This window comes from Macaca mulatta, chromosome 2 (assembly GCF_049350105.2).
Source record: "Macaca mulatta isolate MMU2019108-1 chromosome 2, T2T-MMU8v2.0, whole genome shotgun sequence".
Lineage (NCBI taxonomy): Eukaryota > Metazoa > Chordata > Mammalia > Primates > Cercopithecidae > Macaca > Macaca mulatta.
In genome coordinates, this window is record NC_133407.1 from 6371662 (window position 1) to 6395406 (window position 23745).

The 23745-nt window shown below is 38.2% G+C and overlaps 1 protein-coding gene across 4 annotated transcripts in view; it reads left to right on the top strand.

Annotated features, from left to right (window-relative positions):
* The window catches only part of FGF12 (fibroblast growth factor 12), a 587755-nt gene that overhangs the window by 356928 nt on the left and 207082 nt on the right, over window positions 1-23745 (top strand). For all 4 annotated transcript variants that reach the window (XM_015132497.3, XM_077990640.1, XM_077990639.1 and 1 more), the window contains 1 exon segment: window positions 21934-22044. In XM_015132497.3, coding sequence (XP_014987983.2) covers window positions 21934-22044 — 111 coding nt within the window.

The following is a 23745-nucleotide window of genomic DNA, read 5'->3' on the forward strand; positions in this document are numbered from 1 at the left end:
GAAAGGCCATTATTCTTGGACAAAGGTAGATAAAATAAAAGGCTAGATTTGTGCAATGGTGTTTAGGTTTTATGGCTATATATTTGAAGTTCTACACCATTGGCAAGGTGGGTACAGGGTGATGAACTGTGGTGTAGCATTTGGTTGATGGACAAGCTCAATAGAAAGTGTTATGCTAGGCTGGGCATGGTGGCTTACACCTGTAATCCCAACACTTTGAGATGCCAAGATGAGTGGATCACATGGTCAGGAGAACGAGACCATCCTGGCTAACACGGTGAAACCCCATCTCTGCGAAAAATACAAAAAATTATCTGGGCATGGTGGCACATGCCTGTAGTCCCAGCTACTCAGGAGGCTGAGGCAGGAGAATGGCTCGAACCCGGGAGGTCGAGGTTGCAGTGAGCTGAGATCGTGCCACTGCACTCGAGCCTGGGTGACAGAGCGAGACTCCATCTCAAAAAAAAAAAAAAAAAAAAGTGTTATGCGAGTCTACATCACACTTCCTATATGTCCTATGTGTCTGCCTTTTTCCATTCAGAATTTTCCAGATGACCCTTGCTTTCACACTGCTTCTTCTGCCGTGCTCTATCACATTCCAAATGATCTGAACTCCTCTTGAGCCACTGTCCAGACTCTTGGTCTTTAAACTCCAGCCACACTTTCTGTTGTTTACATTCACCAAAAAGTCCTTTCTGACCTTGAACCTTTTCTTTTACTCCTGTCCTTGTGTGGAATGTCATTATTTTTTGCTCCTCAGTTTTTCTGACACGTACTCACTTCCTCTAGCTAATTCCTTTTTCTTTACACTCATCTTCAGTGTTCTATCCTGAGGGAGCCATTTTTGACTCCCTAGGGATTAGGTGAGGTTCAACCTCCATAGCAGCCAGGACTCCTTCAGAACACTTCTCATATTTGGAATTATAATAACTGATTGTGGAACGATTTATTTAATTTCTTTCTTTTTGACAAGAGGGTCAATTTCATGAGGACAGTAGCCATCCCACCTTGTTCATAGTTGTGTTCTTTGGCGTGGTATCAAGACCAGGGCATTGGTGGAAGGAAAGATCAAGGTTAGGATGGAAGGAATGAAGGCAGGCAGGCAGTAGGTTTAGGATATAATTTTTGCTTGCACCATATTTGGTATGTATTGGTATGTATTTTTCAGAATGTACGTGGTCTTTGATTACCTGTACCTTGTTGTTATCAGTATTAACAAGGTCGTCAAGATCATTGTTGCTTTGTATAATAAGTGGTCAGGTGCTGCTTGGAGAAATGTGTCTGTCAAGATGTCCAACCATCTAGGGCTGTGCTATGCAATATGGTAGCCACCAGCAACATGTGGCTTTTGAGCACTTGAAGGTGGCTAGTTCAACTGAGATACACTGTGATTGCAAAACACACAGTGTGTTTTGCAGACTTAGCATGAAGAAAATGAATGTATGATATTGCAATAATTTCTATATTGACTACTAATTTGGGATACATTATGTTAAATAGAATATGCCATTAAATATATACTATATATAAATAGAATACTGTATATAAATATATACTCTATATAAATAGAATATCTACTTTCACCTATATATTGTGCTTATTTAAATATGAGTGCTAGAAATGTTTGAAAATACTTACGTGGGGTTTGCATCATGTTGCTCTTGGATAGTACTGGCCTAGACATGAAACTCAGCATTCTTTCCCTTGCTATTAGATCCCAAGGGAGACAAAAGCCATTCTGGTGAAATGAGGCGACTATTTTTTTTTTCTTTTTTTTTTTTTTGAGACGGAGTCTCGCTCTGTCGCCCAGGCTGGAGTGCAGTGGCCGGATCTCGGCTCACTGCAAGCTCCGCCTCCAGGGTTCACGCCATTCTCCTGCCTCAGCCTCCCGAGTAGCTGGGACTACAGGCACCTGCCACCGCGCCCGGCTAATTTTTTGCATTTTTAGTAGAGACGGGGTTTCACCGTGTTAGCCAGGATGGTCTCGATCTCCTGACCTTGTGATCCGCCCGCCTCGGCCTCCCAAAGTGCTGGGATTACAGGCGTGAGCCACCACGCCCGGCTGAGGTGACTATTTTTAACAATGTGCTATGAAATCTAACAAGTTGTACTCTACTTTTTACTGGACAATCAGGGGCGAGTTTTTCTGATTTTGCCTTACTATCTTGCTGTCAGAAATTAGAATTTCTGTACATAAACACTATTTTCGAAATAAAATAATTGTTACCATATGATAGTGTTTTATGGTGTAGAGCATTTATTTATAGTTAGATTATTTTTTCTCTCTCATGAACTTATACTCTAGTAGGCACCATCTATACTTTCTTTGCTAGATTCTAGAATGTGGTTTGTTATGTTTTCATTTAGGCAAATGAAAGTTGATAAGATTTCAAGCTTTGAAATAAACTTGGAAATTTTTCTAATGTGACAGAAAATGTTGAAATCAACCATAAATTATCTCACAACTGATATTAAGTCCAGAACTCTGAATTTTAAGAAGATACCAGTCTATTAAGCAAACAGATGAAATATACTTTGCCTAAAGGTTTATCTGCAGTGCAGTCAATTGTAATTCTTAATAATGAGACAAGGAAGGGAAGCTTGGACACCTGGAACTGAAACTACACATCACCCATTTAATTATTAGTGAATATTAATTATTATTGCCTAAAGTTGGATCTGATTTACTGTTCTTAGAGATTTCTGGCATAGCCTTTAATTTAAATCTTGTTATTAATTTCCGGTTATTTATTTTCCCAAGCAGTGAGCTATAAAAAGTATGTTATATACCACTGTGGTGTTTGAACGTGTTCAAATCTGGGTACTTTATGGTACCCAATAACTAAAACAGAATAAAATCGTAAGTCACTGTCTTATCATTACCACCATTATTGTTTTAAAGCCATAGAACAAAAGAGCTAAAAAAGATCTTGATGATCCAATTCCTTTGGAAAGCTGAGTAATGGAGTGAATGGCAAAGCCGGGACTGGGACTTAAGCCTCCTGAATCCTAGAGCAGTGTTCCTTCTGCGGACTTCTCCTGAGAGTATATTGGTTCCAAAATGTGGTGACTTACTATTGTTAAATTGAGTAAATAAGGCAGCATCCTTAGGTATGTTAAACTTAATAAAAATCCACAGTTATCTATTTGTGTGCGAATGCATGTGTTTGCATGTGTGTGCATGCGCATATGTGAAATTTCAATGTCATTCTGGGAAATAGCCACTTTGTAAATATTATTGCTGTGCTAACGATTCCCCAAAGGACTGAGAGCTCCTTCAGTGTCCCTCATGTCTTTATATTTTTTTCCTTTTGTTGTTGAAGATAACAGAGTATAAAAGGACATTTTTTAAAAACAGACTTTTTTTTTTTTTTTTTTTTTAAGAGCAGTTTCAGGTTCACAGCAAAATTGAGTAGAAGGTGTAGGGATTTCTTATATATCCCTTGCCCCACACAAAATGACAATTTCTTAGCTTATCTCCAGAATACATGATTTTGTTTGTATTTATTAATATATTTATTAAATAGTCATATACACATGTATTTATCACATAGTCATTTGGGAAACGTAGGTATGAATTATGGAAGCTGAATGGCTGCTTTTGCAATTCACGATAGCAAAGTCATACAACGACCTATATACCCATCAGTGGTGGATTGGATAAAGAAAATGTGGTACATATATACATATGCAGCCATAAAAAATGAAATAATGTCTTTAGCGGGAACACTGATAGAGCTGGAGGCCATTATTCTTAGCCTAATGCAGGAACAGAAAACCAAATAGCACATGTTCTCACTTACAAGTGAGAGCTAAATGATGAGAAATCATGGACACAAAGAAAGGAACAACAGGCTCTAGGACCTTTTAGAGGGTAGAGGTTCGGAGGAGGGAGAGGAGCAGAAAAAATAACTATTGGGTACTAGGCTTAGTACCTGGGTGGAGAAATAATCTGTACAACAGCCCCCTTCCCCACCATGGCATGAGTCTACCTGTATAAAAAACCTGCATATGTATCCCTGAACCTAAAATAAAAGTTAAAATATGTATATAGCCCACAACCCCATACCTGCCCCCCGAGATCCCCCCAAAAAAGTGCTTTTGATTCTTGGAGTTTGGAGAAAAAGGATTAAAAATGAAACAAGAAACAACAAATAAATGTGATTTTCTTAAATCAGAATGTAAACTTATACCAAAGAATATTCTTAAAGAGCTGTTTGCTAAAATGACGAAAATGAATCCCTGCTCCCTTACTTTTGGAAATCTTAAATTGAAGTTTACTAAAATTATGTTTATGAATAATCTAAGGTTTACCTATTTAAATTTCCAGTTACAAAAGTAGTTATGTCTGTATCTTTGCATTTTTGGGAAAGTTATTTTAATAGTTAGAGGAGACCAGGCACAGTGGCTTATACCTGTAATCCCAGCACTTTGGGAGGCTGAGGTGGGCGGATGGCATGAGCCCAGGTGTTCAAGACCAGCTTGGGCAACATGGCAGAAACCCTGTCTTTACAAAAATACAAACATTAGCTAGGCATGGTAGCACACACCTATAGTCCCAGCTACTCAGGAGGCTTAGGCAGGAGAATCTCCTGAGCTCGGGAGTTGGAGGCTGCAGTGAGCTGTGGTCTCACCACTATACTCCAGCCTGGCCGACAGAGTGAGACACTGAGAAAAAAGAGAGAGAGAAAGAAAGAAAGAAAAAAGAGAGAGAGAGAGAGAGAGAGAGAGAGGAAGGAAGGAAGGAAGGAAGGAAGGAAGGAAGGAAGGAAGGAAGGAAGGAAGGAAGGAAGGAGGAAATAGTCAGAAGAAAGGGATCTCGTCTAACTTTGATCAATGTGTAATATCAGAAAAGTAATTTTTTCCTGCACTAGGGTTCTATTTCTTCTAAGGAGTGGGAATAAGAACAGCTTTCCTGACTGGTGGTTTGCAATTCTCTAAGGAAAACCTCTCTTCAAATATGTTATTTTCCTTAAAGCAATAGAATAAACTATTCAAAAATTATTTTTCCTTTAAGATTTAAAATTTGGGAACATAAACTAATAAGCTCCCTATTGTATCCCAAGCTCCTTGGATAGTGTCTGACCCTGGAGACTCTCAACTACTAAATACCTGACACTTGGAAGGGATCCGGCAGATGTGTTCATGACTCAGTCCTTCAGAGTGTTTTTATGTCCTGTTTGCACAGTTCTAGCCACAATGATAATTTTGAATATTACACAGTTTTGATGTTACCCCCATAATGTACCACTTGTTAGAGGCATAATAAACATTGATGCCGAAATAAGACTTCGACCATTGTAATCCGAGCTGTTACGAAATGATTCTGCCTCCCACTTAAAATTGGTGAATCTGCTGGAGAAAACATAACAACAAAAATTAAAATGCATAGTTGCACTCAAAACCAAAAAGGGGAAATCACTACGTGCCAGAAAAGAAGAGGGAATTTATATTTATCGAGACGTGCAGGAACTGAGTTTCTGTACTTCAGGTGGCGATTACTAGAACGGCATAGGCATCAACAGGTGAGCATTGGGCTTAACCTTTATGTGGGCACAGGAGACTAGATGACAGAGGCAGTGCTCCGTCTGAGAGACGGTGATCTAGAAAAATTCCTATCTGCCCAGGAAAACTAAAAAGAACTTGATGTGTCCACCTAGAGCAATGGGTGGGAAGTGTTGTCTGTGAGGAATTAGAAACCCAAACGAGAACCACTTCCTGGGTGAGGTTCAATATCAAACTCTCCTTGTTAAGTTGGAATTCCAGACTGAGAAGCTAATGTAAGAACTTCTCTCTAGCTGGGGAAATCCACAAAGTACTACAAGAGGCCAAAACAAAGCCTTTCCATGGGTTTCACAGTCCAGGGAAACACAAAACAGCACAACTTTCTCTGAGGAAAATCTCAGTCTGATAACTGGAACCATGTAAGGATATAAACCATCAAAAAGAAGAGTAAAGCACAACAAATTGCGTAATTCATACCCCAGAGTTGTAGATATTAAGATGAATCTAAAATGAATTTTTAAAATAGTATTTAAAATGTTTATGAATTAAATGAAGCAGAAATCACAAGACAGGAAAAGGGCAGTATAGAAAAAAAGGTGAATTAAAAAAAAAATAATTATATAGCAGCCAGGCGTGGTGGCTCACGCCTGTCATCCCAGCACTTTGGGAAGCCAAAGCAGGCGGATCCCCTGAGGCCGGGAGTTTGAGACCAGCCTGACCAACATGGAGCAACCCCATCTCTACTAAAAATACAAAAGTAGCTGGGCGTGGTGGCGCATGCCTGTAATCCCAGCTACGTGGGAGGCTGAGGTAGGAGAATTGTTTGAACCTGGGAGGCGGAGGTTGTGGTCAGCCAAGATCACGCCATTGCCCTCTAGCCTGGGCAACAAGAGTGAAACTCTGTCTCAAATAAATAAATAAATAAATAAATAAATAAATAAATAAAATAATAATTATATAGCAATTACAGTTGTAAGAAAGAAAGCTTATGTGTGTGTTCAAAAATAGGCGCTAAATAATAGAAGAGAAAATGATTTAATTGGAAATGAAAGCAAACAAATCAATTCTTCTGAGAGATTAATAGATGGAAAACATTGAATGAGATTTTAAGAGATAGGAAGTATGTATAGAGAAGCTCTAACATGCATTTCAAAGGAGTCCTGGGAAAGGAGAAAAGGTACAATACCAGATCATCTATAATCAAAGAGATTAAGATAGAGAATTTGCAAAACACGAAAATTCATAAGGACTTTTCCCATCATGTGGATTCTTAAAACAATCCACACCTGGGAATATTATAGTAATATTATAAAATCACATTTTGATGAAGATACAATATTTTAAAAGAAGTCAGAGAGAAGAGACAGATTAACTACAAATGAAAGATAGATTGTAGACTTGTCAGCAACAATAGTTGCTAGAAGATGGTGAAATTTTTTTTCAGAGTACTGAGGGGAAATAAGCATCTTTTTGATGTTATGTGTCCAGTTAATTACAATCAAAAAGAGAGAGGAAGAAATAAACAAATGTAATGCCAAACACTGAGACATTTTAACACTTTAATAGATTGGTTCTTTATTGGTTCACAAAGAGGGGGTTGAGTCTAGGGAGAATGAGGGGTTACAATGGTGAGTGAAAAAGATGGTAAACATGTTTGTAAATCTATCATAATAAATGAAAAAAATCTTATGACGAGCATTTCATGGGTTTAAAAAGAAAATAGAACTAAAATACTAGACAGTAATAGAAATATGTGGATTTGAGTTTTTAGCCATTTGCATTATTTGATAAAAGCTTAGTAATTAACAGTTAAATTTGGATTTTGTTAAACTACAAATTTATTTAGATGTGTAAAGGTTACTACTAAAATAATAGAAACAGAACTGTAATTTCCAATTCAAGATAAAGGGAAAAATTGGAGGGAGTATAAGGGAGACTAAATCAATCTAATTAACATAAGGATAAAATAAAGAAGCAAAGAAATGCGTAATAAATACCACAAACTAAGATGATAGAAATAAAAACAGCTAAATCAGAAAATTAAAGTTAAGGCAAAATGATTATAGTCATTTATTATGGGAATTTCAAATCAGATGAAAATTCAAAATCCAAATACATGGTATTAATACAATGTTGAATGAGATAATCAAATTGCTTGATAATATACATGGCACATTTTTATGTTAAAATGCACAATGCACAAAACGCAGTAGGTACTTTTTGTGGATATTTACAGAGGGAGTACAGGCACAAAAATATGAATAGGAATGCTACCTCCCAAATTCAGAAATATGGTTGCATCTCGCTAGCAAAATAATGGAATGGAATTAAAGAGATGACTGTAATGGTTTGATTCTATAAAACGATTTGAGGCAATTATGGAAAATGCTAGTGTTTGTTAAATATGGGTGATGAGTACATGGTTATTTGAGAGGCAGTGAGAATGATAATCTGTTCTGTGGGTTCTGGAGCCAGGCTGCCTGTGCTCAAACCCTTACAGCCCTTCTACTTATGAAATATGGGCGAGCCATTGGGTACTCACTTCACTTACACCTTAGTATTAGCATCTATAAAATGAGAGAAAAAAATACTAACTTCGTAGAGCTAATGCAAAGATGGAATGAGTAAGTACTAGACATAGAAATCATTTGAGTCCCTGGCTCATGGTAAGCACTATTAAAGGTTATTATTATTTTTCTGTTTTCTGCATGTTTGAAATATTTCCTGTTAAAAAGGTAATTCAAATTAATAAAACTGTTAATGGATAGGTAAAATTATAATAAATCTTCAAATCATAATCAAGATAATCTTCATCAAAGCAAATTAAATTTACTAATAAAAATTCCTATGTGCTACAAATAGATGTTTTTAGAGCCTCAATATCAGAGTGAAAGAAGAAAATCTTATGAACGTTGTATCTAATTTGTTTTTCCATTTATGACTACAGAGGTGATGGATGGACGGAATGGATTATGTGTGGATACATACTTGGGAAGAGTTTCAGTTTTTTAATCTTATGTGGTCACTAGAAAGAAAACACAGAGATTCTAAAATTAAACCAGTTTTTATAAAACAAAGTACAAGATTTTGAAGCACCAAACAAAAACCCAATGTTTTTGTATTTTTGATTCTGTAACACATAAACAAAATTCAACATACATTTTAATGTTTAGTTGTTCTCCCAAACATGTGCCCTTTAAAAATTATTTGTTGACAAATCATGCCTTTTCTTCATACAACGTGTGACATGTTAATGGGAAACTGTTTCAAGTTTTAAAATAGGTTATAGGTGTTAAAGTCAAGCTGGCCTTCTCCATAAGGTTTGAGAGAATCCTTAGCTATGACTAGATCAATCCTTGCTGTACTGAATCCTGAAATATGCTTCTTGGAGTCGGCCATGAGAGAAGTAGACTTTTGGTCATGTGTATCTACAATCAGATCAGCCACCCTTGAAAGTATTGTCCTAGCACTTTGTCTGAAAACACTGGTTTCTTTATTCATGAGATCTTAGCCTCTATGTCACAGTACATCATTATCAGTCACAGTGGCAGTTCCTTATACCTGTTTCACTTGTCCCTAAGAGCCTCCCAAAATGAGTGAGTTACAGTACCCAACCCATGTTTACACATTTACCGTGTGTGTGTTACCCACATTTGATAAATGTTTTCAGTGCTCTTTTGTGTGATGTACTATCAAGTAATAAATTAATTGTATTAGTGTAGTTTGTCTAGATTATAATTTAATTGAAATTTTAATCTTCATTGATTGACAGTGGTAAGAGATGTATCTATTAAAAATATTTTATCCATTTTTAATTCTAACTTATTAAAAATAGCTTGTAAGTATCTCTCTTGACCTGAGAGTCCCTCAGGTTTCTGGGACCTAGACTTGGAGCCACTGAACTCTTCCAATACAGTCGTTTTAGAGATGAAACCTGAAGCCCAGAGAGAAGAAACTAGGTCACTGAAAAAAACTATGTTTGCTTCCTATGTGCTACTAGGCACTATGCTAAGAACTAGGTATTTTGTAATAAATACAAGTTACATGGCCTCACCCTCAGGGATGCTACAGTCTAGCGTGGGAAATAGACAGTAAACCACAAAGAGAAGTAGCTATCTAGTTACAAATTGGTAAACCACAAAGAGAAGTAGCTATCTAGTTACAAATTGGACTCCCTGCAATGAAGGGAGGAAAAAACAAAACCAAACAACAGTGTGCTGCCAGATAATACCTGTACAAGTGTGGAGGCAGATTGAGGTTGGAGGCCTAGACAAGACCTCTACGAAGTTGTATTTATGCAGTGACTTGAATATATTTCAGGAAGAAATCAATCCAGGCAGAGGGAAATACATGTGCAAAAATCCCTAGGTCTGAACAGAAAGAGGGCACATGTGCCGAGAGCTTAGTGAGCCAGGGAGAGAGTAAATCGAGATGATGATGAAACCGTAGGCAGGAGCCAGATGGTGCAAAGCTCTCCCGGCCATGCTAAGGGTCTGACGTTTTATTGTAAATGAAATGGGAAGCTGCTAAAGAGTTTAAGCAGAAGAGTGGCATGATCCAATTTATATTGTAAAATATTACCTTGACTGTAGTGTGGTTTGGAAGGGAAAGAGTGTTAGTGAGGAGGCTATTAGTGGAATCTAGCCCGGAGCACTTGATGGCCTGAACAAAGGTGGAGGCAGTGGGGAAGGAGAGGAGCAAACAATTGGAATTAGACCCCAGATGTCTGGATCCCCCTGCCCTGCATATGCCGCTGCACCACAGTGCCTGAGCTTACCAGGGTCAAGGCTGATGGATATGTTCTTGGAACTCTCAACTGCTCTTTTGCCAGAAGTATTATTACACCACTAGAACTCACTGTGGTTGACCCTGCAAAAGCAAAGCATTTTTTTGTGTGTGTGATGTTATGAAAAGATGATAGACAAAAATCGCATTTAACAACAATAATAATATACTTGCAGGTGATTTACATTTGGGGTGCATGAGGGAATTCCTCAGGCTTGCCAACCTGGGTAAACAGATCTCCTCTGATATCCAAGGCAGTTTCAGGACAAGTCCAACATTTGTGCAGCTCCCCTGATGTCAGGGAACTGTCATGCCTGTGCTCGCCCAAATAATGTGTCCTGTTCATTTATTTCTGGTGCCAAAAGATGTGTCTGTGAAAAAAGAGCCCAACTGAGAAGATTTTTCTATGCCAAATGAGGATGCTTTTATTACAGAAGACTTTCTGTGTGCATAGAAGTGTCTGCATCCCTGCCACTTTTTTGTGACAGGAGGCCAAAAGCTATGTTTGCAACTCCAGTTTAGTGTTTGCTTTTTATTCCTGGCCCCTGGCTTTATAGATTTCCACAAGGTTTGTGGGCTGGTCACAGTTAAAGAAGTAGAGAGATATATTAGCATGTTAGAGTTCTTCAAAAGACAATTGATGATTAACAATGAGGTGTAAAGCAAAAAGCTTCCACCGTGGCTCTGGCCTGGATTAACTCTGTAATTTAGCACTAGCGAGTTAACCTGTGTAAGCTTCAGTGCCTTAATATTATGTGAAAAAAAAGCCCAAGGATAGCACCTGCCTTAAATTATTTCAATGAAAATTCAGAGATAATCCACATAAAGTGCCTGGCATTTGTTAACTCCTTGGCATTTCCTTTCTGTGAGTGAAACTCAGGAGGATTTGCCTGTTGCTACTGCTTAACTAACCATGGATTTTCCTATCTACATTAATTCTGTCTGAAAGTTAAATCTACTATATGAGCATGGCGTCCTAGTCATAGGGCACACTATAATGTGTTTTCCTAATTTCTTAGAACAGCCTTTAGTTGAGTGGGTCTTAGTCATCTAAACAATTTCACAAGAAGCAAAGTATGGCTGTGTATGAAGAAATGACATAGCTTTCTGGATACCATGCAGCTAGTTTGGGATAAGATCAGGAAACCTCTGGGAGGCACAGAACTGGAAGATCCTGGTATATTAAAGGACTCCAGGGATTGGAAGATGCGCTGCCATGCGAATTTCCCCTCTCCCTGGTGTTTTGTTTCTTCATATGTAACATGAGCCTTGAATTCGATTATGCGGAATGGCTTGTCTGGCTCTGAAATCTTAAGATTTTAGGATTATCTTCGTGTTTGAAGTGTCTTGTGGTCTACATTCTTTGAGCTGCCTGGAAAGCCACATTCATTCCAGGTCTACTTCTCTGGGTGATCATTTGAGAAAGACCAGGGAGTTGTAATCCAGTGAAGTTGACCAGGGTCAAACTCTCCTCCATGAACAGAGATTCTTAAAAGGCAAGAAGGTATTTGGCTTCATGGGAATGCCTGCGTTGAGCTTTCTTCACCCACACCTTCATTAATATTCTACATTTAAATAGTGCTCCCTTAGGAAGATAATGATTGATTTGGATTTGGATTCGGGATTTGGATTTACGACTGAAATGAGACTTTCATTCTTAAGGTGGCTGAAACATTAGCACACCAAGCAAGTCAGTCCTCTGTGGCAGCTCTTCCATCCCCATTGCCACTGCCTATGTAAGGCCCGTATTATATGGAATAGCTCTGTAACTGGCTCTCATAACCGCAATATCACCCATTCTAACTCAGCCTTCACTATTGTCCCCCACTTCGACTTTCTAAAATACTACCCTCATAATTTTAGCCCCTGACTTAAAATCCTTCCCAATTTTCCCATTGCTTAATGCATTGGCCTCTGAAGCATGTGGGGCATGACAGCCATTGGCATATGAAAAAAAACTATCACAACTTTTTTTTAGATACAGGTTCTCACTCTGTCTCCCAGGCTGGAGTATAGTGATGCAATCATAGCTCACTGCAGCCTTGAACTTCTGGGCTCAAGCGATCCTCCCACCTCAGCCTCCCCAGCAGCTCGGACTGCAGGTGTGCACCACTATGCCTGGCAATGACAACTTTTGTTTGTGTTTATCATTGATCCCATTTTAAAATTCCTATTTTGATTTATATCATACACAAAATTTACAGAGTGGCACATACACGTGGCATAAATTATACATGTACATATATGGAGGCTGTGGGTTTAAAATATTTTACTGACAGAGATGTATAATTAGAAAAGTTTGGAGATCATTGATTTAAGGAATAAACTAAAACTTGTTATTAGCTTTGCTTAAGGATCCTCAAGTGTACTGGACCCTGCTTCTTTTCTGCTGTCGCCTCTAGCCCCTGCATGCACCCCCGTATTTCCTTCACCCTGACCACACCCATCTACATGCATGGTCCTTGCACATGCTAAGCACATGTGTCCGTCTGTGCCCTTGCTCCTGCTGGTGCTGCTCAAAGCAAAATCCTCCTGCCTATTCTAGGCTAACTATAAAATGGTGCTTCATCTTTAAAGCTTTTTTCAACTGCTTCTTGTCCCAGAACCTGCCATCCCAGGTAAAATTAGCATCCCCATTCTGTGATTCCATGGCATTTTGTTTGTTCATTTATGACAGCACTTTTCATGTTCACTGAAATAATGATTAGTTGTGTATGTGTCTCCCTGATGAGGCCGTGGGTGCCTTCAAGGCAGGAATTGCATCTTACTCATCTTTGTACCCAGCACCTAGTGCATATCGGAAGTCAATAAACGGTGCTGGAGCTATTTTAAATTTTCATGAGCATATTACAGAGAAGAATCTAGGAGGAAGGGGGCTAATGCTATGAGGAATAAAATTGACTCGGTACAAAAACCTTGTCCCTACTGGCATTTCACATCTTAGCTCAGTTTTCCTGCCCTCCGTCTCCTGTCTTCTGCAGCCCAGACTGCTTTGGTGAAGAGGAAACTCCAAAACTGCAGGGTTTTTTCTTTCCATTTAGCTTTGAGACAGTATGAAGGTTAAGGATTGCCTGTCTCAAGGTCATTCAATTCCCGTTGAAATGGGAGGCAACTCAGGGCTTTGGAGACTGTGCAGTTTATCGGGGAGGCTGCTGTGCTTGTCAGACTGTGTTCAGTGTGCAGGACAAAATTGGAAGAAACGCACTAGAGGCCAGAGGCATTATATTAAAAGGCTATAAGCAGCTAGCTCTTTGCACAAATGAGAAACTCCTTTGAAAGTCACAGGTGACCAAGGAAAATGCCAGGTATATTTTATTACTTTCGTTCCTTCAGCATACAGACGCTCCTCATCTCCCTTGTGCCTGGCACTGTGTTCGGTGCTGGGATACAGTTGATGAATAAGGTCTCTGCCCTGAGAAGTTCGTAGTTCAGCAGCAGAGACAGGGGTGTAAACAAGCACCTCTAAAATAGTGCACAGCTCTCCTAACCTGTGCACACGGAGCTCTGAAGAGGAAGTGATTAATTTTGCCTCAGGGTGTCAGGGAAGACCCTGTGGAAGAAAGCAGTGCTTAGAAGGCTCTGGAGGACCCCTGGGCAGAGGAGGAAGGCAGGGGTTGTGCATTTCAGGCAGAGGTATCTACAGAAGCAAGAGAAAGCAAGTAGAGAAAGGGCTGGCGGACTTTCTCATTAAAGGGTCTGTTGGTAAAGATTTCAGTCTTTGCAGGGTATAGGGTGTCTGTTGCAACTACTCACCTTTGTTGTTGTAGCTTGAAAGCAGCCAGAGACAATGCATGAGTGAATGGGCATGGCCATGCTCTAATAAAACTTTATTAACCAAATTGGCAACCACAGGGCTACAGTTCGTGAACTCTTGGCATAGAGGAAGGATCTTCAGAGAGCCTCTAATCTGTTGGTTGTTAATCTTTTCAATTATTAGGATTGCTTTACACTTGCTGCTCCCTGCTCCTGGAATGCATTTCTGTTAGATATCCTTAATTGTTTCCTTCCTCTCTTTCTTTAGGCCATTGTGATGTTATCTTCTATTCATTCTGTGGACAATAGCACATCCATCCCTTGCATGCTCTATCCTTTTCTATTGCTTTAATTTTCATCATAGCACTTACATGAACATTTTATTATATATTTTATTGTTTATATGTTTATTTTCCATCTTCCTACTAGAATGCACGCTTTATGTTTTTACCTCTGTTATATTCAGTGGTGAGCTGAGCTGATGGTGCTCACCTCTTTCCAGCTTCACGTCTGTGTTCAGTGATGTCAAGTAGTAGTTTTAAATCAGTCATAGTTGAAGTATTTGCACTGTGGAAATCATCCCATGGACGTCTAGTTTTGGATTTTCTTTTCTGCTTTGTTTTTCTGGCAGGGGAGGGAGGTGGGGGAGAGTTGGTTTACTAGCATGCACTGATTATCCCTTTTGCCCAGAAGAATAATTGTCACAAAGGCTGCTGCTTAATAAATATTCATTTTTTTAAAATAAAAATGTGCCATTAGTGTCTGTTGATAAAGAAAAATAGATATGCACTTAGTTACAGAATCCTCTCGGAATATTAGCACTTTTGGGGTTGATTCATGGCCCTCGGGTCGGTAGCTGCTCATGGTGTCTCTCATCTTCATTTGGCCGATGGGGAGATTGAAGATGACGGACAGGACCTGACTCATTTTACTCCACAGAGCAGATTATGCCAGGCTACAGTGACACGTCTTCAACCTTATCCTTTCATTTCTGGAAGGTGCTCCTCTAGGTCTGTTCACGCAGTCTCTCGAGTGAATGAGGGGCCTGAGGCCTGCTTCTCCTTTACGAAATAGCATATATTTTTAATGAATCCCCGTAGCTCAGTAGAGTCGCAATTTTTCAGTGTGTTCAGAAGTCCAGGTAAGTTCTATCCCTTTTCAAATGCTTACTGTAGCTCATTTCTGATTTGTCGGAGACTTTGATTTATGGTATGTAAATATGCCCTAGTCTATCCCCTTTAGTCATGATTGGTCAGAAATATATTTGCTTACGAACATTTTCTAACCCTAATAATCTAATTTTGAAGTCTGCATCAGTGTAATGCTCTGGAAGCACTTGACAAGAATCGTGTTTAACAGCTTCTCAATCTCAGTTCCTTCAAGTGGACAACATTAAATGTTAATACAGAAGGCTCATTTGTAAACCCAAAGAGACTGATTAAAAGAACCCATCAAACTACTCCACAATCCATGTCTAACATTTATAAAGAAGATTGCATTTTCTGGGTGCCTGGTAAACCTTGTTTTTAATTCCCTGTCTTACGCACCAACTAAGGAAACAGAAAAGTGAAATTGTATTTAGTGGACCATCCGGCTTATCCCAAAGCTTTCCAGGACACCAGGGTTAGAAAGGATCTTTCATTCTCACTCAGAGTGTCTCAGCCTCTGGAGACATCCACGTCCTTCACAGCTGCTCTGACCTGTAGTTTTCCTGCTTCTTTCTGGCTATATCCAGAAAGAGTGATAGAAAACTCACTCTTTCCTTAGGCAACCTGTTCTCTCTTTGAATACGATTAACAGAGAGTTCTTTTTTATCTGCATACCTGGTAACTTTCACCCATTGGCCCGAGGTCTATCTCTGCGGAGCCACTCAGAACAAATTGGCTGCTTCTTATTTCTTTGGATTTTCAAGAATGTGGAGACAGCTCTCCAGATCCCCCCTTTTCTAGGCTCTCACATTCCTCCAAATCCCCCCTTTTCTAGACTGCACAGCCACTGTTAATTCAGCCATTCTTCCTACGACAGTCATTTATACCCTCTTTATTTGGCTCCCTTTCCTCTGGGCATGTTCCAGTTTTGCCAGTATTCTTTTTAAAGTGACTGAACAGTGCTAGAGAGTGGCTGTGACTTTGGGTAAAAGTGATGCATCTTCCTGGAATCTCAAAAAAACTGAAAAAAGAGAAAAAAAGTACCTCATACAGCCAGTTGTTATGCATAATAAATAAAACCATAGTAAAATGATCAGAAGCATACCGGCCACGAAGGAGATGGGTTCAAAATATGGCCATTGTTATTAAAAGTACTATTAATTCTCTAGATATGGCCTCCATTACATGATTTTCCTTAGTATTATAATAGTTTTCATTTTAGATTGGAGTTTATATGTAGAATCTTTCTCTGAAGTTTGGGTATAGGTGAGTACGCTGGCCCTAGAAGATTTTAGTATCAAAGGTTATATATACACATATTTCTTGCACAGTTTTCCATAACTGCTTCTCTATCAACCCATACTTTAATAACTGATGCACAGCTAGATACTCTCCCCTCCTTATTCTCTCCTCTCTTCTCCCTTCTTGCTCCCCAACCCTGTTTTAATAAGGTAAGAATTTTGCTCTTTGGAAAGGAAGGGATGATGTCCATTCCGTTTATAGGAACTGAGTTCTTGTCTGAACTCATCCACACTGTCTCTCCCAGCCAGAGTTTTTTTTTTTTTTTTTTTTTTACCTTTGAAGCTAATGAAGGAAAGTGTCGATCCTTTCCACGTCTAAAATTCATCCTATTTCCTGTAATTGAATATTCATCCTGAGATGTGTGACCGGGACCCGTTGGCTCTGTCTCTGTTCTGGGTTTCCGTCGTGTACCTAGGAAATACTCCGTATCACTAGACGGACTGTCAAGCTGGCAGGAACGTCTAGATAGCTCTGGCATGTGTCAGCTTTTCTGAGTGGCTCTGAATTCAAACCTTCTGCTGAAATTGCCATGTCATCCTGATGGGAAGCAGTATTGAACCCGAGGTCCCATCCTTTACCTTCTTTATCACTCGGCCTCTTTGAGGAAAACATGTATTACTTGCTTTTTTGGCTGTACTTAGTATTTTTAATAAACCTATTATTTCAGAATTTGTTTAATTTATAGAGATGTGAAGATAGTACAGAGTTCCTATATACCCTATATCCAATTTCCCATAGTAACAGCTTACATTAATGTACAATATTTGTCACAATTAAGAATCTATATCATTACAGTATTTTTAACTAAAATCCATACTTTATTCAGATTTCCTTCATTTTTACATAATGTTCTTTTTCAGCTCTAGGATCTCATTCAGAATACCCTATTACATTTAGTTGTTATGTCTTTTTAGACTCCTTTTATCTATGACTTTTTCCTAGACACTCGTTTTCTTCAATGACATTGATAGTTTTTTTTTTTTATTTTTTACTTTTAACTTTCATGGGTATATGGTGGGTGTATATATTTGTAGGGTACACGTGATATTTTGATGCAGACATACAATGCATAGTAATCACATCATGGCAAATAGGTTATCTCTCACCTCAAGCATTTATCCCTTCTTTGTGTTATGAACAATCCATTTTGAGGAGTATTGGTCAAGTATTTTGTAGAACATTCTTTAATTGGCATTTGTCTAATTTTTTTTCTCATAATGAGACTGAGGTGGGTTTTTTGGAGGAAGATCACAGAGGTAAAGTGCTATTCTCATCACATAATCTCAAGAGTACATACTATCAGCATGTTTTATAATTGATGATATTAACCTTGATCACCTGACGGAGGTAGTGCTTTGTTTGTTAGGTTTCTCCACCATAATATTACTGTCTCCTTCCCTTTCCGTATTGTATTTTTTGGCAGGAGGTTCAAAGCCCATTACACTCAGCCAATGGAAGTTTATTTCTTCTTCAGTTCACTGCCCAAGGGAGGTGTTTCAATGGCTGTCATCTTTTCTTTACCTGTTATTCAGGGACCCAACGTTCTTCCCTTTTGTTGCTTCTGTAGCCCCCAGGGCTATGTTATCTTAATCTGGCCAGTGTTAAGGAAAAGAGAATGTGGAGGAGAATGTTTGCTTTTAAAAACCTTGGCCTGAAAATGGCACACATCACTTCCACTTACATTCCATATGACACTCATTCATCTGCCAAACCCAACTGCAAGGGAGGCTAGGACATATGGTCTAGCTGGGTGCCCAGAAAAAAGAGGAAATGGATTTCAGTGAAATGCTTGCAGTATTTGCCACACCACTTTAGAGCACAAAAGGGAACAAACCAACCATTCCTCCCCTACCATCTAATAATATAGCCATCATTTCATTAAAAAAAGAAAAATAGTAATGGAAGAGCATAATTTTAAAATCAAGGAGTCATATAAACTGAAAAAAAATTAGGTGCATAGAAAACCTATTCCATTGACCCTATTTGTCTTAGTGTCACTGTTGTGTTATGAACATTTGTTGAGAACAGGCACTTACTTGCATGTCTGCATTTGAGAACCCTTTTTTCTATTCTGTCTGTACCAGGCTGCATCATGCCCAGAGTTGTCATGTTTTGTGTGGAATGCCTTTCCTCTGGTTTCCTTGCCTACGGCAGTCCTACTCATTCTTCAAGTGACAGATGAAGTATCTTATCCCAACCTTCAGACAGAACTGGTCACTTGCTCCTTGGTGACATCACATTACTGTGATTCACTTCCTCGTTTATCAACTCTCCCACACTAGTATTATACACAAATATGTTTCATGCATTAGACTGGGTGCTCCCTGAGGACAGCAACGGTTTTATTCATATCTTGGGGTCCCAAGCATAGTCTGACGAATAAATGTGCATTCGTTGAATGTACCCAGGATGCTGGATATGCTGAATATGCTGAAAAGTTGTCTCATTTTGTGCCTCCTTTCTTTAAAATAGAGTAAAACATGTTCTGGCTTTCCCCCTTATAAAGGAGATCCTCACTTATGATAGTCGAGCCTTCATGGAGGAGGTGATGTTGAGCTGAATCTGGAAAGGTTGGTAAGACTTGATAGATGGTAATAGACATAAAAGATGCCAGTCAGGCTACACAGCTTTCTGTGCCCCATCTATGTTATATATGTTCAGGGTATTTTTTTCAACAGATGATCAAGTCTTCTTTGGAACTTCTATAATATAGGATGTTCATTTTCACATATCACAAGATAATTAAAACGCAGACTCTGGGCTTGTTCTGGCACTGCTCTCAGAGATGGGTGCTCAGAGTCTGATGCTCATTATCCTGAGCCGGAGTTCCCAACCTGAATTACCAGGGCTCCAACAGGGGATGGCTCCACCAAGGCTAAAGAAGTATTTAATTACAGGTACAGAAAGAGGAGCGCGAAGAAAACAAACAATCATTTACAGGTTTTAACGACTAAACTGCCATGCATCTCATTACCAATAAAAAATGACTTCTTAAAGTGACTTTATCAAGCTTATTAGAAATAAAGTATGAATTGTAAGAAAGTTGTCCTCTTCCTCCCTTCTATCATTTTCTATCCTGTACTTTTAGCTTTAGTGGCTTTACAAGCTCAGTTGATATTTTACTAAAGCAGACGCTGGAGACATATTCTTTTCTCAGAATGCTGCTTTTGCCTCCCTTATACCGTGTCCTTGATTTTCATAGTTGAAACAGTAGACTTCAATTAGGATGTATATTTTATGGGTTTTCTAGTTCGTACTTTGTCATTATTCATTTTAAATTTGCAATGATTATAGAGTAGCACTTTTAAAAAATCTTACTATATAGGTACAAAAACTTGAAACTCAAATGTTAGTTAGATGAGTTGCTCGGGGCCACACAGCATTTGAGGTTCAAATCTATCACATCAGAAACCGCGTGTCAGCCAGGCAGCCAAAGGCAGAGGCACACAGAGAGCTGTTTGCAGCAACTATCACAAGGACAGAAAACCAAACGCTTCATGTTCTCACTCATAGGTGGGAATTGAGCAATGAGAACACTTGGACACAGGAAGGGGAACATCACACACCAGGGCCTGTCTAGGGTGGGGGGAGTGGGGAGGGATAGCATTAGGAGAAATACCTAATGTAAATGACGAATTAGCGGGTGCAGCAAACCAACAAAGCACATGTATACATATGTAACAAACCTGCACATTGCACTCATGTATCCTAGAACTTAAAATATAATTTCTTTTTCGAAAAAAAGAGAGAGTTGTTTGCAGCGTTAGCTGGCCATGTGTTTCCCCAACTTGTCCATAGTTGTGGGAATAGATGAGCCTATGGAGGAAGTGCATTGAAGACAAATCCATTCTTCTATTTCTGCCAGCATTCAAGGCAGAGGATTCTACTGTGCTCAAAGTAAATAGAGACTCATATGAAGGAACAAACAATCATTCAGTTTAACTTCAAGATTTTTATTGATGAGGACATTGAAGTTCACAAATTTAAAAAATTGAATTTATTTAACTCATAAAGACAATATCTACCTATTAATTAGAATGCCTAATTTCCAGTTCAGTTCTTTGCTCATCAGCCTGCTTCCTCATTCCCGATTTCTTTGACATGTCTTTTGCTTCTTAGGACTGCTGTGAAAAAGACGTGTTGATAGAGACATTGCCCCATATTCCCAAATAATGTGAATGTGATCAAGTCACATGTGCAAAAGTCCCAGCGACAGACGCTTGTTACAGGGTGTAGGCCAATTCTCAAAGAATTAATCACATTGAATGTTTAACTAGAATTCTCTTTTAGACCTAAACATCAATAAATGCATTCAGTGTAACACAGAGTGGCTACCATATTGCTGGGCAGAAAAAAGGCATTCTTGGTAAAGATTAGTTGAAAAAATGGGTGAAGGATGAAGTTGACTAGCTTAAATTCAGTGATTGTCCTTCTGAGGATACCATGTTGCTACTTTAGCAATCATATGATTTCCATCTTTGCCTCAATTTTTATCTCTAGAAGCAGCATTTTTCTTTTTCTCCTCATTTTAATGAAATAATTAGGGCTATAAGTGCCCTAGAATAATTCATTTTTGCTCAACAATAGAGACAAAAATGGTGATGCGGTGGAAATTAGATTGTTGCTGGCAGCCAGCACTGCAATGAGAAAGCTTTAAATATTTATATTAGCTGATGCACAAAAATTCAAATGTGTTATACAAAGGTTAGTTTGAAAGTGTTTGTGTTTAGAGGGTTTTTAAAAGTTGAGCAATTCTGGTTTGAAATACCTAGAGAAATATGTATGACTTGATTTTTTTTTTTTTTTTTTTGTACTGGAGAAATGAACTTTGGAATACTGAGGCTCCTCTCTGAAGAACTATGTAGTGAAGGTGAAATTTACATTTCCACATATTTCCCGGTGTCATCTCATGGCCATGGAAGTTTTGCTGTTGCCTGTGGTTCTTCTCATCCAAACTATTCTTTCTGGCTGAACTTGATCACAAATTGAAAACCCAGGAGCTTCTGATGGAAAGCTGATATACTACAGAAATAGAAGTCTTATGAACCTGGTTATGACTACTAGAAACTTAGAAATTACAGAGGCATTTGGCCTAAACAATAATTCTGGAATGAGACTATAATGTTGGTGAAATCTTGCAGTCAGACACCAGATGTACAAAGGAGGAAAATAATTCACTTTTTAGCATGTCTTGGTATTTTCCTAATCATAATTTGCTTTTATTTATTTGCATTTAGTTTATTGCTAAAAGTGTTAAAGCTCTACCTCTAGATGGAATAAAAAGCATAGATATGCTACTGAAATACCCAACTCCCAAATACGTAATTCAATATTTAAGCTATTGGCATTTACGTATTTACTTACAGGATGTTTTTAACAATTTGTAAGTGTGCATTTGTGTAAGCCAAATAAAAATTTGAATAATTATTTTGTTTTGCAGAACCCCAGCTGAAAGGGATTGTGACAAGGTTATTCAGCCAGCAGGGATATTTCCTGCAGATGCACCCAGATGGCACCATTGATGGGACCAAGGACGAAAACAGTGACTACAGTAAGAAACATCAGCTTCTTACAATCTGATTACAAATCAAATGTAGGGCCCAGTGTATCTTATACTTAAAGCATTGCTAAGCTGCCTTACCAAACTATGCCTTTCAAACTATTTAACTATTAGTAAGCTGGTGTCTTTTCCTTTATCCTTCTTGCTATGATTTCCTGCAGCAAAGACACAGTATAGGAGGGAGGTTATGCAGGTAAGAGAAGGTAAGAGGCTTAAAGGTATTTCCTTTGGTCAGTGGGCAAGAATATACTCCCATCACGGTGTTTGTAGGCAGCATGATGATAAACACTCCTAGGAACAATACAAGCACATCTTCCAACACGGGATGATATTTAAATCCCGGAACCAAGAGATGAACAAGTTATAGTTCAATAATAAACAAGTTATGTATTTCTCAGAACACAATTTCCGACAGACAAAAATTACCTCTTAAGGTAAATACTGAGTACATGTATGTGTGTGTATATATATGTGTGCGTGTGTGTGTTTTATATATATATATATAAAAAACATACATATGTTATTTTATATTAAAGGCAAAATTGCTGATTTTAAAAGGAAAATATATTTAAATATCATGATTACATATGGCACATATAATAAATATATATAACAGTAAGAAGATAATGAAGACTGATAGACCTGACATGGAATTTAAATTTTTGGGGGGGAAATAAAAATGCTGAGCATTCAAAGATTAATAATAATTTCTCTGGATATAGTTTTTAAGTGATCTAACTTTAGAGTTGACAAGTTCAAAAATTAAATGCAGTCATCAAGGTATGACAAAATGAATTTGCAGTCTAGAAAAATTTCAAATACAAGCTTCAGAGGCAAGATTGATAGCTCTCAGATCTTTCAAATTTTGCATAATCATATACAGATACCTGAGGGCAAATTCGTGTCATTCTAAAATTATGTATGGTGCCATATTGTTTCCTAATGTTTGTCTGTCTTCATTGCTAGATCTTTAGTGTTGAGCACACAATAAATACTCATTGATATCTGTCCAAACAAGTTGTGATTCTGATGGATGTAATTTTGTGATCAGGCTGATAATCTACTAAGCTGCATAAAGTAATATAGGAAGCTAGATATTTTATAGTGAAATATCTTTTAAATTATTAAGAAATATTTGAGGAAAAATTTAAAATTCCTAAAGAATGAAAATGATCTTGTCCACCCTTTCTAAGTTATTCTTTGTTCAGTTAATATCACACATGTAGAATATAATTTACAATAGATAAAAGATCTTATTATAAAGAATTTCATTTCAGTTTTCTTGCTTTCAGATTTTTTGCTAGGTTGTTGATTGACTTATTTTGGTTTGCATTGGTGGCGTGTTTTTGTGAGAGCATTCTTTAAATGATTAAAGCTTTCAGCTCAGTATAGAAGAATCAGGATAGTTTTCTCTCCGTGTATTTTCATTTATTGCATCTGTCATTAAATGTCGATTTAGTGAGGCTACAAATATAGATGCAAGAACCAGGGAACCACTTAGTTGTGTCACTTATCTGCACTAACTCCAAGATACTACTAGTTCTCAGGTTTTATTTCTATAAAATGTGATGGCTGGAGATGGTGATGATATATCAACATCTCTGTCAGCACCATCCATCTAACTTTAAAAAAAATTGAAAAATTATAAATTGATGAAGATAGAATCAATCCCTAAGTAAGACAATTAGCCAT